Source organism: Miniopterus schreibersii, assembly GCF_964146895.1.
Source record: "Miniopterus schreibersii genome assembly, chromosome: 15".
NCBI classification, from domain to species: Eukaryota; Metazoa; Chordata; class Mammalia; order Chiroptera; family Miniopteridae; genus Miniopterus; species Miniopterus schreibersii.
The window spans coordinates 48,943,973-48,958,891 of record NC_138115.1 but is presented as its reverse complement, the minus strand read 5'-3'; the positions used below and the strand labels follow the sequence as shown (position 1 = coordinate 48,958,891).

Below are 14,919 nucleotides of genomic sequence, written 5' to 3'. Positions count from 1 at the left end.
TGCTGCCTCCAGGACCAGGGTGCCCTCACGGGGTTCAGTTTCACCGGGACCTTCCGCCCGCCCTCTCTCGGGGCCTTGCCCATGCCTGACAGCGAAGATGCCAGTCTGGCACGACATCTCCACAATCTGCTACGGGACACTAAGCTCCTGATGCAGGAAATGCCCTGTGGTGGCCAGGCTACAGCCTCAACCACAACCCAGTTGTGGTTGGTGAAGATGGTGTCCCGAAGGGGGCAAGGGCACGGTGTCTGTCGGGCAATTGCCACAATCAAAACAGCAGGGGGCGCCTTGGCTGGGTGTCAGCATCCTTCCGCCACAGACTCCAGTCTGTATGATGGTCAGTCACTGACACTTGTCGTTTTAAAGGCTCCCTGGAACCCCCTGGCCTGAGCCGGAGGGTGCTTCCTGCCGCCTGCTGGGTGGTTTCCTCCAGCACGCCTGCTTCTGCGGTTGTGGCTGGTGTGCGGTGGTCTCTCCCCATCCCCCCTTTTCGTCTATACTGCTTTACTGCGTCCACGCAGCAGGGCCCCCAGCTGTGTGCTTGTCCCACGGCCACTGTCCGAACCACGGCCTTCCCCAGTGGGGGCATCCCTCACAGCCCGGAGAAGTGTTCCTCGTACTCGACACCCCCATCTCCGCAGCGCGTCCGGCAGGGTCAGCTCCCTGAGCGCGCCCTGTCCACGGAATGACGCGGAGCACAGACTAGCTTCAGGGCCACAGCAGGGGAGAGTCCTCTGGTTGGACTGAAACAGCCCCCTTGTAACAGGAAAAAGTCTTAGCAGCGGTGAAGCAGCACCTTGTCCCCAGGGGGTAGGTGGGGTCAAAGGTCTGATACAGAACAAAGGCCCGAGCCCCGTGGGGTGTGGCCTTTTTTCCCTGTAAGACAAGCTGGCTTCTGCATCAGAGACACCGTTCCTCTGCCTTGCGAGGGACAGCAGTTCTTTTCTTGACTGCCAGAGGCCCGGAGCACTGGGAACCTGGCCCTGGGTTTTGTCGGGGGACATCTGCCGGCAGGGGTGTGGCGATGTCAGGCTGTTGAGACAGGCAGCTGACGTCGCACAAAGACTCCTGTAGAGTGAGAACCTGGCTCATCACTGGGTGGAGGCGATGGGTTCTGGTGTCACCTGGCAGGAGGTTTGTCCCACCAGTAGGCACCTTGTCCCATGTGGCCGTGCTCTGAACAGTGCCACCTCCCCTGACACCTCACGAGCAGCTACAGGACAAGCGTGAAACACAATCCCAGTTCTGCATTTGCACACTGCTGGTGCTCACCTGAACTCGGCCCCAGTCCTATCAGTCACACTGAGGTATTTTTGTTGCTTGTTGAAAGGACCTAGACCAAGTGACTGGTACCTTAGGGTTGTTGTTACAGAGATCACCAGTGATCCTGTGGCCCTCAGACAACTCCAATCTCAAAACGCAGCTACCTTTGATTACTCAGATTATGTACGAAACCCTGAGGGCATTTTCCCTACAATGGGAGTCATCCAGTCAGAAAAGGTGATATGACATTTGTCCCTGATTTTAGCTGAAGTGATCAATGACACCACCTGGGCTCTGGGCAACATCCAGGGCAGCCTCAGCCCCCTGGCCAGGACTGTTAAGGGTGGCAAATCTCCCCAGACCCCCTCCCTGCGGCCAAGGTGGAGTCCGCGATTGCTAGTACCTTCTGCTGCACTGGATTAATCCCGGAGGCCGGAGAAGGCCGCCTGGCTTTCTAAGGTGGGGCCCCTGGTGGCTGAGAGCGTTTCCGCGGCTGGCTGGATCCAGGACCCTGGGGGTGCGGCTACGGTCCATACCGCAGGGGGCTTCGTCTGCGGCTTGGAGCCCTGTTTGCCATCAGCTTCGTTAAATGCTGCGCGTCAGCTAAATGATTTTGGTTCGCCTCTGTCAGATGAGTCCGAACAAGAGCGACTTTTACACCCTGGGCAAGAGTTTTTCCAGAAAACGATTCTCTCTCTCTCCTTGGTGGGGTTTACTCTCTGCAGTTTTGTATCCGTCCCTCTTCCTGTTCCAAGGCCCTCCGTAGACGTGGGAGCTGTCCTCCAAGCCAGCCCCTGGGGCTGAGAGGATCATGGCCTTGGGGCATGGGCCACCGGTCACTAAAGCCACTCGGTATAAATGTACAGTTATGTTTATTAGGAAAAAACCACAAGCAGGGGAGCCAGGGGGCGCACCAGAGGTGGGCTCGGGCCTGGCACCACTGCCCTGGGCACACCATGGGAGGCTTCCAGAAGCACCACACCCCTGTTGCGCCCTTCATTTTATAGGCCAAATGGAAACATTTGGACAATTGTGAAATACCGAAAGCCTCCTGGTCAGGAAGTGGCCTTGTAAAGAGGAGAAGGCTGGCATCAGTCTGTTTTGTGTTGACCAACTCAAGCCGGGCAGGCTCTCTGCTAATCGGGGGAGGAAATAAGCCTCCAAAGACATTTATTGTCTCGGCCCTGCTATGAATGGGCTATTATTTGGGAGTTTCTCATAAAGCAATGTGCTTGTGCTATAGGGAAACCCTCTATTCATTTATTCAACAGATACGTTTTGTGTCTCATAACATGTCATAAATGTTGTTCCAGGCCCCCGGGGGCTGGACCGGATGCCAAAGCTGCCAGGGTTTCTGAGCCCCAGGACGTGGGTCCTGGGTCTTCCTGGCCCTGCCCCATCTTATCTTACCCCTGCCCACCGCCAGCCCACGTGGCTGGGACCGTCCTCTAGTGGCTTCTCCCATTGCATTTCTCAAGTCCTCCCGAAGCTGGCCTCCAACCCAGTAGGTGCTTTATCTTGACGGCCCTTCCAGAGATTAGTCCCGACATGCCAAGGTTGTGGGTTTGATCCCCGGTCAGGGCACATACAAGAATCAATCAATAATGCATAAATAAGCGGCACAAAAAATCAATGTCTCTCTCTCCCTCCCTTCTTCTTGAAAATCAATAGAAAACTATTTTCTCTTTGTTTTTCAAATTAGACAATTTTATTAACTCTGCAATTTATTGATGCTCTTTTCTGTATTGTCCTTTCTGCTGTTGAGCTCATCCAGTATTATTTTTATTGTTTGTTTACTTTGGTCATTGTATCTTTCATTTCTAAAATTTCCATTGGGTTCTTCTTTATAACTATTTCTTTGCTGAGATTTTTTTAAAGAAAATTTAAATGTGCTTAAGGAGTGCTTGCAGTTGCTTGTTGGAGCGTTGGCATAACTGCCTGAAAATCCTTGTCGAGTAATTCCGACATCTACGGCTGTTGATTGTATTTCCCATTTGAGTTGAGGTTTTCTTGGCTCTTGGTTTGAGTAATTTTGGACTGTACCCTGGGCATTTTGAGTACATGGTTATGAAACTCTCTCCTTTTTACATACCCATTTTAGCAGGCAGGCCATCGCTTCATGTTAAGAATGCATGTCCTGGCATGAGTTTGGGGGCTATGCTTTAAGTGTCAGTCACTTCTCAGTCCTTTGCAGTGCTTCGTGGTCTGCTGCTAGTGGGCTGCCCAGAGGTGAAGGTGAAACCTGGGCCGTATTCCACAGGTCTCGTTTGCTGTGTTGACCGGGTCAGTTTTATAAATGGATGTGTCATGAACTTGATACACAGATTTAAAGTATCCCCATTCTGCTATGGATTGAATTGTGTACTCCCCTCCGCCCCCCAAATTCCTCTGTTGAAGCCCTAAATCCTAATGTGATAGCATTTGGAGGTGAAGCCTTCGGGAGGTAATTGGGTTTAGCTGGGGTCATGAGGGTGGGGCCCTCGTGATGGGATTAATGCCTTTATAAGAAAAGACGCCAGACGGCACCCCCCACCCCACTCCCGCCCATGCCCTGTGAGGACACTGTGAGAAGGCAGCCACCTACAAGACAAGAAACTGAGCATGCTGGCATTTTGACCCCGGACTCCTAGCCTCCAGTACTGTGAGAAAATGGCACTCGCCCTTCTCTCCCTTTCCTTCCCTGTCCAGGCCACCACGAGTGCCTGAGTGCAGGCCTTTGCCTCTCTGGAGGCATCTGCAGGAGCTCCTGGAGGGCTGGCCTTCCCACCTCTGTCCTCCCACGTTTGGTACGGGACAACCCTCCAGAACCATGGACATCATGGCACTCCCCTGACCAACACCCTCAGTGCCTCCTTGTGCCCTGAGAAACGCTCCACCTCTCAGCCTACAAGCCCTGGGCGCTGATTCCTGCAGATTCAGCTCCTGCCACCCCTTCTTCTCACTCTCATTCTAGCTTCAGTCTTTCCTCAGAGCACCCAGGGCCTGGGGGCCCTGAATCTCACCTTCACCTGGATCATGATAACTTGGGCTTAACCAGCCTGTTCTTAAGGAGCCCTCCCTATGCCAGGGGACCCATTACCTGCTGTGGCTCCCAGTGCTAACGTCCCTGACACTGACTGCCTTGACTTTTCTGCCGTCTTCCCTAGACCGAAGCCTCCAGAGCCAGCGCTTCTGGGTTTCTCTGCTGTGTTCTGGTTGCAGAGCCCAATGGGAATCAGTGAATGACAAAGAACCTTCACCTGCATTAGCTTCCAGCAGCAGTGCCTTGCAGTTCACAACGGCCGGCCTTGGCTTCTGAGAGCCTCCCAGCTGGTGAGTCCTGTCCTCTCGTCTCCCTCTGTTCAATTTTTGTTTTCCCCTTGTACCCAACAAAAGTTTCTCTTTCATCAAAATGGCCTCCAGTCAACCCTGCTGGAATTTGGAGTTCATTAGTGGATCTGAACCCCAGATTGCATGAGAGACCATAGCAGGTGGGAGGACTCCAAGACCTGTGCCTTGGGTCATAGAAGTATGGGACCTGGGCAAATGCTCCCCCAGCACTTCTGACCTCCTGGTGGCTCCCATTACCCCGATGAAGGCTTCTTGGCTCCCTGGAGATGTGGATGGAAGCACTTCATGGGCACGTCAGGGCATTTAGAGGACTGGAACGCCACACTTGCTACTGTCCAGAATTGCCCCTGCTCTGTGTATCCCGGTCACATCACCTCTGTGTATGGAAGGTGTGGCCTATAACTGCCTTGTGCTTTACCACATGCATCTCTCGGGTCCTTTGCCCTGGTTGGAAACTACTGCGCCAGGCCCAGTTCCAGTTTGTGCTTTTAGAATCAGCAGCCCTGTACTGGGGACCTGAGGGATGTCTGGGAAGTGGCGGTGATATTTCAGAGTTCAGAATCTGTATGGCAAACACTTTGTTGGGGTGGCCTGATATACTTTAGCTGAGTTGACAGGAAGCTAACCAGTGCAAGCATGTGGAGATTTAAATTTAAGCAATAAAGCAAAGAGCATAAGCACCAGTGATGGCAAAGCAGCCAAGTTTTATTAAAATTATCCCCATCTTATTGAATGGGCCTAGATAATCATGTTTTTTAATAAGCCAAAATTAATTTCATATGAAGAAAAAAATAGCATTAGATTGATTTATTTGCAAACCTTACTTTAATGACTATTTACAATATTTTTATTTCTGCAGAAAGATGCATTTTTCTTCTCATAAAAAGAAAATGAGAAAGGATTACATGAAACTGCTTCCTAAGTGGAAAATGTGGAGCGAAACTACTGTGCAATGTTTCAAGTATGGCCATGAAGATCATCCCCCTGGCATACTTAGAACTGAAAATATTTGGATTTCAAAAGTAGATGATAATTATATGGAAATAAAGGATGCCACATGGAGCTTTGGTATCAAATAATCACATCTTTAGAGACACACAGAGAGGACGGACTTGGCTGATAATTCCATTGAACACTGGGAAAGGACTGGCAGGTAAATCCCTCGCAGGTAGGGGAAAACAGTAGTATGATATCCTTTGGGCATAGCAAAGGGACTCAGCCATGTGCATTGACTTCTCCCAGCAAAGCGACCTCAGTGCTTTGTATCCTCTTGTGTCAGTGAAGGAAGAAGCTCTCGGTCAACATTTGCCTGCTTTTCAGACTCATCTGGGTTGTTCCGAAGCCTCAGCTTGGTTTCCAGTCTCTGCTTCCATTCTTCTCTTAGCCTGAAAATGGAAACAAAGTGCACACAAAGGGAGCATTCATCTCCTTGGCTGTTGGTTCAGGGAAAGCTTCCTTCCTTCTTTTTGATTTCTTCTGAAGGTGTGTGTGTGTTTTCAGGTTGTAAAAGGCATGCAGGAGATTTGTAAATTTAACTATATACACATATTATAACTCTCACTTCTGTGCAAAATATTCTAATCTTAATCTTCTGAACTTTCCTTTGAAAGTGCAATATCTTTAAAGTACGAAGGAAAAAACCCTGTCAATCTAGAATTGTTTACCTAGCAAGTCTATCTTTCAAAAATAGAGGTTTTTAGATGTGCAAAATCTGAGAGAATTCATCACTGACAGACTGTCACAACACATGGTAAAGGCAGTTTCTTCAAGCAGAAGGAAAGGACACTAGATGGAAATCAGGATCACAATGGAATAAAAGCACCTGAAAAGGCAGCTGTGTGGGTACATATTAATAACTTTTTCTTACTATTTAAACCTCTTTAAAAGATAATCAATGGTTGAAAGCAAAACTATTAATTATGTAACATGGGGTTTATAACACATGTGGAAGTCAAAATGTACTTTGTACCATAGCACGAAGGCCAGGAGGGGAGAAAAAAGACTATACTATTGTAAGGTTCTTACACTCTATAGGAAATGATGTATCATTGATGGTAGACTGTGATTGATAAGTTCAGGATGCATGTATAAATTCTAAAGCAACCACTAAAATAACACAAAGAAATATAGTTTAAAAGCCAACAGAGGAGATAAAATAGAATCATAAAAAATATTTAATTTATTCAAAGGAAGGCAGAAAAAGAAAGGGAATAGAGAAAGATGAGAGAAATAGAAAACAAATAGCAAGATGGTAGGTTTAAGCCCAAACAAACCAATTATTATTAATGATGTTAACAGTCCAATTAAAGTGCAAAGATTCTAAAATGGAATAAAAAAGCAATATCCAAATATATGCTCCCCAAATTTAGTGTAACCCTCATGCACTAGAACTAGTGATAGAGAGGAGAGATTTTTTTTCCATTTATAAAGATAAAAATTAGAGTATAATTTATTAACTTAGAAGAACTTTTTAAAACTACAGGTGGTGGCAGCAATGTGTGGATGGAAAATTAAAATAATTTCATCCTCTGAGATGCCCATCTGGCATTCTTCTGGGAAAATCAATTTTAGATAAAGAAATAGACACACAAGGATACTAATGCTGTGTCAATGTATGTTGGTGGTGGGGGTTGTTGACAGTGGTGAGGTTGCGCATGGAGGGAAGGGTATGTAGGAATTCTCTACTTTCTGCTCAATTTTGGTGTGAACTTGCTCTAAAAAATAAAGTCTGTTTTTAAAAATTAATTAATAAGAAATAGACAAACAAGCCACATACTTTCTCAGTGCGCTTCTTCCCAGGCGACGTTCCTCTGATTCTCGGTAGTAAGTCTGTTTGCCTATTTCCCTTTCCCAGAAGTGCTTGAGCTCGTGACAGGTATTCCGGCAGAAGACCTCCCGGCGGACGTACTGATTGTTCATCCCCTGAAAAAGAAAATATCAGCCAAACCCTTGAACCCTTGTAGAACATGCTCTGGGGCTCTTGAGGATATCAGTGTCATTTGCCTGAAGGAGACCCTGACCAGACCCTCAGTAGTGGGAATATTAACAGTCACAGGATCCAGTGATGTGAACGTCAGAAGCTCCCCACAGGTGTGGCAGGTCACAGGCACCTGGCACATACCTCTGTCCTTCCTTCCTCCTCACAGAAGAATGGCTTCTCAACTTTTCATCAACAGTAGTGTGTGCAGGCATTGTATGCATTTACTCATCCGAACATCCCCGTGAGTGAACATTGCCTTTCCCATTTATAGGTGGGACGGACATATGAAGGTTATAGAACTTGCCTGTGGTCCCACAGCCATACCGGCAGGAGGCAGACTGCAGACTTTGGAATGTTTTCAAGCCCGTTACTAAAGGGGTTTGTCACAGAAAATGGTCCCTGTTTCTAATGCACCAGAGCAAGCACTTTGAGGTGCATATGTGCATGTGTGTGTATGGAATGGTGCATGTCAGACACTCAGGAATGCTCAGTTTTACATGAAGAAACTCTGCCTAACTCCCAGTCCTCAGTGGGTCCCACAGACCGTTCAGAAGCAGGGACAGCAGGGTGAGAGAAAGGAGTTAGAGGCTATTGGAAATGTCCAGGGAGAAGCAGTGCCCAGGGTGGGAACGGGGAGGCTCATGAAAACTGGACGGATTCACAACATATTCTGGGGCTGTCAACTCAGCTGGCGAATGAAGGTGAGGGCGTATCAGTGGAGCCTCCAGCGGCTGTGCCTCTGCAAAGATGAGAAGCACCAGAGCAGGGCTCAAGGAGAGCCTCGAGCAGTGCTGGACAGTTTCAGTTGCCTGGGTGCTGACATCCAAGGGAAAGACTTTGGAAGGGGCATCTAGACACATGGGTCTGGAGCTCAGCATGAAGGTCGGGACCACAGCTCCCTCTCAGAGACTCACTGAGCCGTGGGGCCGTGGGAAAGAGAGAGGGGTTTGAAGCCAGATGTTTACTCCAGACCTGTTTGTGCATTAACCTGATGTACCTTCTGCTTGTTAATCAATCCTTCTGGCCTCAGTTTCCTCATCTTTAAAATTTCTTTGAAGATCAAATTTGATCATGAAAGTGGTTTCAGGTGTAATGGGCAGTAAGCTGGACACACACTCGTCATAGGCACCAGAATTTCCTGTGACAGGAGCTGGGATGGGGCGGGGGCCTAAGGAGAGTCACCTGACATGGTCTGAGGGGTTCAGGGCGCTTCCTAGGGGAAGGGGCCTGCCTGATAAGTGGGTGGGAGCCCCCAGGGTGTGGGAAGCAGACTGTATTGAGGCCTGGAGTGAAAGTCCTATGGAAGCAGAGACATAGAAGCAGATGGGGGTGCCCTGGGGTGGGGGTTGGGGAGGGGACTGACTGCAGAGGGGACTTTAGGTTATGAAAATAACCTATGTCTTGTTTCTGGAGATGATTATAAAGCTGTAGACAATTGCCAAAACTTATCAAATGGGTGGATTTTATTACGCATAAGCTATGCCTCAGTAAAAGTAGAGAAGAAATTCCTTCTGTGATTGGACTAGAGGTTCACCCAAGTTCCCACTCTAAGCTCCTGGGAGACCCTGCCAGCATCTATCTGTTAGGGGACCTTTCAGCCCGTTCCTTCATGGGTAATGCATATTTCTGTGAGTGTTTGTTTCGGTTTCCTGGCTTCTAAAATGAGGACACTACTCCACCATGCAGAAATGCGAGCAGGAAAATATCAATAGTTGGAAAGCCCTTTGGAAACACAGGGGATTGTCCTTGATAAATAAATGGCTCCATTCCTCTTGCCTCCTCGGCCAAGAATCCAGCCACCAGATTACATGTCCACGGAGACAGCTGGCGCTGCTGCTCCCAGCCGATCCCCACCTACGGGGGAAAGCTGCCACTTCAATGACCATCATGAGCTGCACAAAATTAAGTTTTGTGTAAGAGAACAATAGCATGTGATACCTGCCCATCGATTCAGTTAAACCAATGTGCTGAACTTGTCCCATGTGCGAGGGAGGCGTCGTGCAGCAGGAGGGCCCCACGCATTCCGTGAACCAGCTACGACAAAGGCCCATTTGTCCATTGTGAGTCCTAATGCTGTGCCAGCCATTGAATTTCCCAAGTCTCGGGTTACTCAGAATATTAAACCCAAAATGAGGAATGCGAGAAGTGTTTGTTTTGTTAAAAAAAGAATTTTGGTTTCTGCGGCTACCTCTTAGGACGCGTGGCCGGAGTGGCTCCCTCTAGCAGCTGGCGTGAGCGCCACCGTGTTTCTCGCATATCCGACACCTTTTAAGAGCAACTATTTTGTGACTATTTTCCACAGCATTTTAAAAGGCTTCATAAAGATTACCGCTTGAAATAGAACAGAGGGCTCCAGTTCCAGATAAAGGGAGGAAGGACACCACCCTCTCTCCAGCCTCTGCAGCCGACCGGGGACTCGGGAAGCAGACAGAAGCAGGTGCGCTGAAGCCCAGACTTCCAGTTACCATTGAATGGAGCTAAATCTTCTTCTTCTTCTTCTGTTTTTTTTTTTGAGAGAGACATCCACGTGAAAGAGAACATCGATCCATTGCCTCCCGTACGTACCTGATCCAGGGTTCAAACCCACGACCTAGGTATGTGCCCTGACCGGGAATCGAACCCACAACCTTTTGGTGTACGAGTCGATGCTCCAACCAACAGCCATCGGCCAGGGCTAAATTTCTATTTTCACTCTGGTATCCCCAGCCTAGACTCAAGGCAACCCACAAGTGGGAACATAGTGAGAGAGCTCCAGGAAGTCCTCTGACCCGGTGCTCAGAGAATGAGGGAAATCACTTGTTTTTCTTTTCCCCAGTCCCTCAGGTCTCTGGGAAATGCCATGGTGAGGGAGGCTTGGCAGTGGCAACACAAGTGCCCGGATCTGCAGGGCTGCAGACACAGGTCCTGAGGACGCAAACTTGCTCCAATAGGATCAGCTGTGGGCCTACCCTAGGGAGAGGACCCTAATGGTCCTTCAGTGAGTGGGTGGGTAAAAAACTGTCAAACGTCCGTGTAATGGAACACTGTGCAGTAATAAGAAAGAACAGACTACTGATACATTCAATATTTTCGATGAATCCCGAAGGCATCGGGCCGGGAGGAAGAAGCCAGGCTCAATAGACTATATGTTCTCTATGATTCCATTTATATGACAGCCCCGGAAAGACAAGCTATAGTAATTGCCTGGGGTGAAAGGCGGGGTGGGGGGGGGGGGAGTTCAACTACAAAAGCATAGCCTGAGGGAATTTTGGGCAGCCCTAGGTGTCCAAATTCATAGAACTGAGCACACACACACACGAGTCATTTTTTACCCTATGTTAATACAAAAATAACAATTTAAAAATAGAACAGAAATGTTTTAGCAAAATGTATTTTGACTTTTTGCTGATTTGATAAGATTCAGTCACTCATCCCCGGATCCTGCTACTCAGTGGCCCATGAGCCTGCCGCACTGGCATCCAGTAGGAGTTGTTACAAACACAGGTTTATCCGGACCAACACCTGAGTCAAATCTGCATTTTCCTCAAATCCCCAGCTGATTCCCGTGCATGTGAAAGCTGAAGGCAGTCTGCTTGGGAATCACAAAGACCCGACTCAGAGCACCTTCTGAAGCCTCAGTCTCCTTCGAAGCCCAGAAGCCCACGGTGGTGAGCCTCCCTGTCTGAAGTTCCTCGAGGCCGTTGGTTGGGGGGTTAGCATCTTTCCCTTAAATGCACTGTTTTTCTGCACCGAATCTCATCTCCTCAGAGCCTGGGTAAGTGAACACTGGCACTGATTTCTGGTTTCCACACTGAGTTTAGCCTGTTTTGAACGTATCATCTAATTATATAAATTAGATGTGAAAAGCCCCATTGACACGTCTAAGTCGTTTCCAAGCCGACGCAAGGCAAGGGGTTCAGAAGGGAAGATGAATTTCAGAGGCTGAAAAAGACAGGTGTGCAAGGAGCACAGCCACCTCACTTCCCCCAGGAGGTGCAAGGTGAACTCGCATCCCCGGCACACTCACGTTTGCACCCATTACCTTGGAGATGAATCTGCCGCTGACTTGATGGTAGGAGGGCGGGAAGGGCAGCTCTGGGGCTTCCGAAGGCCACGCCTGGTGCTGAGGCCTCAGGGTTCAGCCCTTTATATGTGGCGCGGAGGAGCTGCAGAGATGCCTCAGCGGGTCAAGGTCCATGCGCCGAATTAGGATAGGAATCACAGAGGTCTCGTTCCAGGGACATGGTGGCCTCCTTCCTGGTGAAAAATAGCCCCTGTGCCCTGCTCCCCTGCCCACCCCAGGGCAGGAGAGCTCTGCTCTGGCAGAACCTGCAGGGGCCATGACTTGGCTGGAGCCCGTTATTGTTCAGAACAAGCTCTGGATTATCCGGGAGCACGAACCTGCTGGGCCTCAGGCAAAGCCGCCTCCACCCCTCGGGGCAAAGGAGCCTTGGATGGTGTGACAAGTCACACTTCGGAGTCACTTTACAGGATGACTTAGAGAGGCCTGTTGTCCTTTGGAGCCGCTAATCCCGGCGTGGAGGGTGGTGAAGACCTTTCACAGTTTGCTCAGTTCTCCTGCAGCAGGAGCGGGGACTGGTCATGGTCACCGTCTCCCAGTGAACGGTGACTGTCTCCCTGGAAACAGTCATCAGACTAAGAAGGGCTTCTCGGTTGAAAGCAACATTCAAGCCATTTCACAGAGCGTGGTGCTCTTGGCTTAACATCTGGATGGCCCTCTGTCTGAGACAGTCAGGTTGTCGTCCTGCTGGTGCTCAGGCCTCCACTGTGGCAGCCTAGGGCAGTGGAGCAGGGGGCCTAGCTGATTCTGAATCTGTGGGGCATTTTAATAGCCTTTCCCCCCAAATATGAAGGTCCTTTGCAGCAGCAGAGCCAAATTGTGCCGTTGAGTTAAACATTTAAAAAAATTTTTATTTATTGATTTGAGAGAGAGAGAGAGATTTGTTGTTCCACTTATTTATGCATTCGTTGGGTGATTCTTGTACGTGTCCTGACTGGAGATTGAACCCACAACCTTGGCATATGGGGGCGATGCTCTAACAAACTGAGCTACCTGGCCAGGGCCTGAGGGTTCTTTCAGAGGGGAGGACAGGAGGTAGGTTTGGGGGCCACTCAGGGAGAGAGAGAGAGAGAAACATCGATATGAGAGCAAACATCAGTCAGCTGCCCTGCCTCCTGCACGCCTTTTCCCTGGGATCAAGCCCACAAGCGGGGATGCGCCCTGACCGGGAATCAAACTGGCAACCTTTCGGTGCACAGGGGGACAGGCCCGTCAGTGCCGGGCAGCCTGGGCAGAGGCTGGACAGGACTTGACAGAGTTGCTGACTCACAGGCTTGGTTCCCAAGCGGCCCAGGTCTCTGTCCACTGCAGACCCCAACTCCAAGAGACATCCTCTGCAAACTCAGCCAGCAGCCTCCCTCGGAGGCTTCCAGTGCCTTTGTGTGGCCAGGAGCCCTGGACCACTTTGCAGTGCGCTGATCTGTAGGGAATTAGAAATCGGCTGCCTTGGCCATTTATCTTCAGGGGCCTTGTTTAAAATCGTGCTTGGAAAAAGAGAAGAGTTGCGAAATTGACGGGGCCTGGGCTCGAGTCTCCCTCCTGACCTTTCCCAGGCCTTTACAAATCTGATCTGCATCCCATACCTTGGTAAGCCAGTCCTGCTTGGTGGGCTGCCTTGGGTCACGCTAGCATTTGCACCCAAGTCTTCCCTGTCATCTCTAAAGAAAAATGAGAACCGGGGGCAGGTTCTCCAGCAGAGCCGTGGAGAAGAGTATTTTGGGCAATACTTTTTTGGGGTCTTTCCAGGCACTGAGATTGAGGCTGCTGAGTCCAGTCATGTCTGGCCAAGCACGTCCTTACGTTTCAAGGGTACAGCTCAGGAAGGGTGGAGGTGGTCCACAGAGCAGCAATCTGGCCCAGACCCGGTCCAGCAGGACCCCTGGACGCTCTCATGCCATCCTCACAAGGATCCTTCATAGATGGGATATCCCCACTGCAGGGTCAAGGAAAATGAGATCTAGAGAGCCCCTGGTTTTCTCCACGCTGAACCCCATGATTACTCAGTGGTTTGTTTTGTTAGAAAGTTTCCATATAAGGCAGGGCAGACTGAAAATTCTAGTCCCGTCACCACCGCCTGGCCCTTGGTGGCCTAATGTCTCCTTGGCAGTACTCCTGGTTCTATATTTGTGGTGCCACAAATTTTATTCATGGCCTTTGCCTATTAAAGACCAGTTTTCTGTGCGGGGAAGAGAAAGATGTGGCAGCTCGTTTGCTGAGGACCTATTGCAATGCCAGCCCCCCCCACCCCCCCACCCCCGGGTCCTTCTCATTCTCTCGCAGGCTGAATTCAGAACCAGCCCAGAGTTTCCATGTGTTTCCCAGGTGGGAGAGAAAGGTGGGGATGGGGCAGAAAGGTATGGGAGGGAGGGGGCACATCACCAGTTACTGTCCCCTGATGCTTCTCACGTGGGGCTTTTAGGGACTCACGGAGTTGCAAAGCGATTGACCTGACCTCCCTTTGTGGACCCCCCTCCTCCTTCCCATGCGCAGGGAGGATTCTTGGATTTGGGGTGACAGAGGCCCGTGGCTAGGCTGTGACTGCTGACTGAGCCTAGCCGTGGGTGGTGGTCGCCGTCAGCAGCTGTGAGTGGAGAGAGAGCCTTAAGCTTGGGGGGAAGGGCCTTAGGCAAAGGACCTAATCAGGGCCGTCTCTGGGCAGAGGGGCTGCCTGCATTTCTACTTACAGCTGATGTGTTTGCATACCCGGGGGTCCCAAGGGCTCCTTTTATGGAGAAAGCGCCTTTTACCCAAATACCTCCTAGCACTACGGAAAACTCAGCGCCTCACTTTTCCCACTGCCAAGTGAGACTCGTTTCTCTTTTCATAGCACGTGGGTTTTGTTATGATGTCTGGCAAGTCTGGTCAGTTTTGACTTCTTTTGAGGAGGAAGCCCTAGGATGACCAACGTCAGATTTCCTGCCTGACATGGCTAGGGGCCGACTTCCCTTGTCCACAGTCCTGCCTGCCTTTCTTCCTTTTCCAATAAAAAAGATTAAAAAGAAACCAAGTGATTTGCAATTAGATAATTTCTCACTTATCTTTTGGTTCCCAGTGTTGGCACCTGCCCGGGAGGATGCCCTAGGAACTGGGGCTGACCTGTGAAGGGTCAATGTAAGGGACAACTGTGGAGCTGGGCGGTGCTGCTGCCCGGGGGAGCAGAGGCGTCTCCTGCTGTCATTTCTATATCTATCATCTATCTATCTATCTATCTATCTATCTATCTATCTATCTATCTATCTATCTATCTATCATCTATCTATCTATCTATCTATCATCTATCTATCTA

The 14,919-nt window shown here is 49.7% G+C and overlaps 1 protein-coding gene across 1 annotated transcript; it reads right to left on the bottom strand.

The window, feature by feature from the left end:
• Positions 1–5,536: 5,536 nt before the first annotated feature.
• FAM240A (family with sequence similarity 240 member A) lies at positions 5,537–11,654 on the bottom strand. Its single transcript, XM_081159612.1, has 3 exons — positions 11,595–11,654; positions 7,370–7,515; positions 5,537–5,978 (listed from the first exon to the last, which is right to left on the bottom strand). The coding sequence occupies exons 2-3, from the start codon at positions 7,510–7,512 to the stop codon at positions 5,846–5,848; spliced, it is 276 nt and encodes a 91-aa protein (XP_081015738.1). The 5' UTR covers positions 7,513–7,515; positions 11,595–11,654; the 3' UTR covers positions 5,537–5,845.
• Between the last annotated feature and the right edge of the window lie 3,265 nt (positions 11,655–14,919).

What these genes read in the sequence shown, in the direction of transcription:
- FAM240A (XM_081159612.1), bottom strand. Translation starts at nt 7,512, where the DNA reads ATGAACAATCAGTACGTCCGCCGGGAGGTCTTCTGCCGGAATACCTGT. An exon ending in GGAAGAAGCGCACTGAGAAA is followed by an intron (nt 5,979 to 7,369) that starts GTATGTGGCTTG and finishes TTCCATTTTCAG; the next exon opens with GCTAAGAGAAGAATGGAAGC.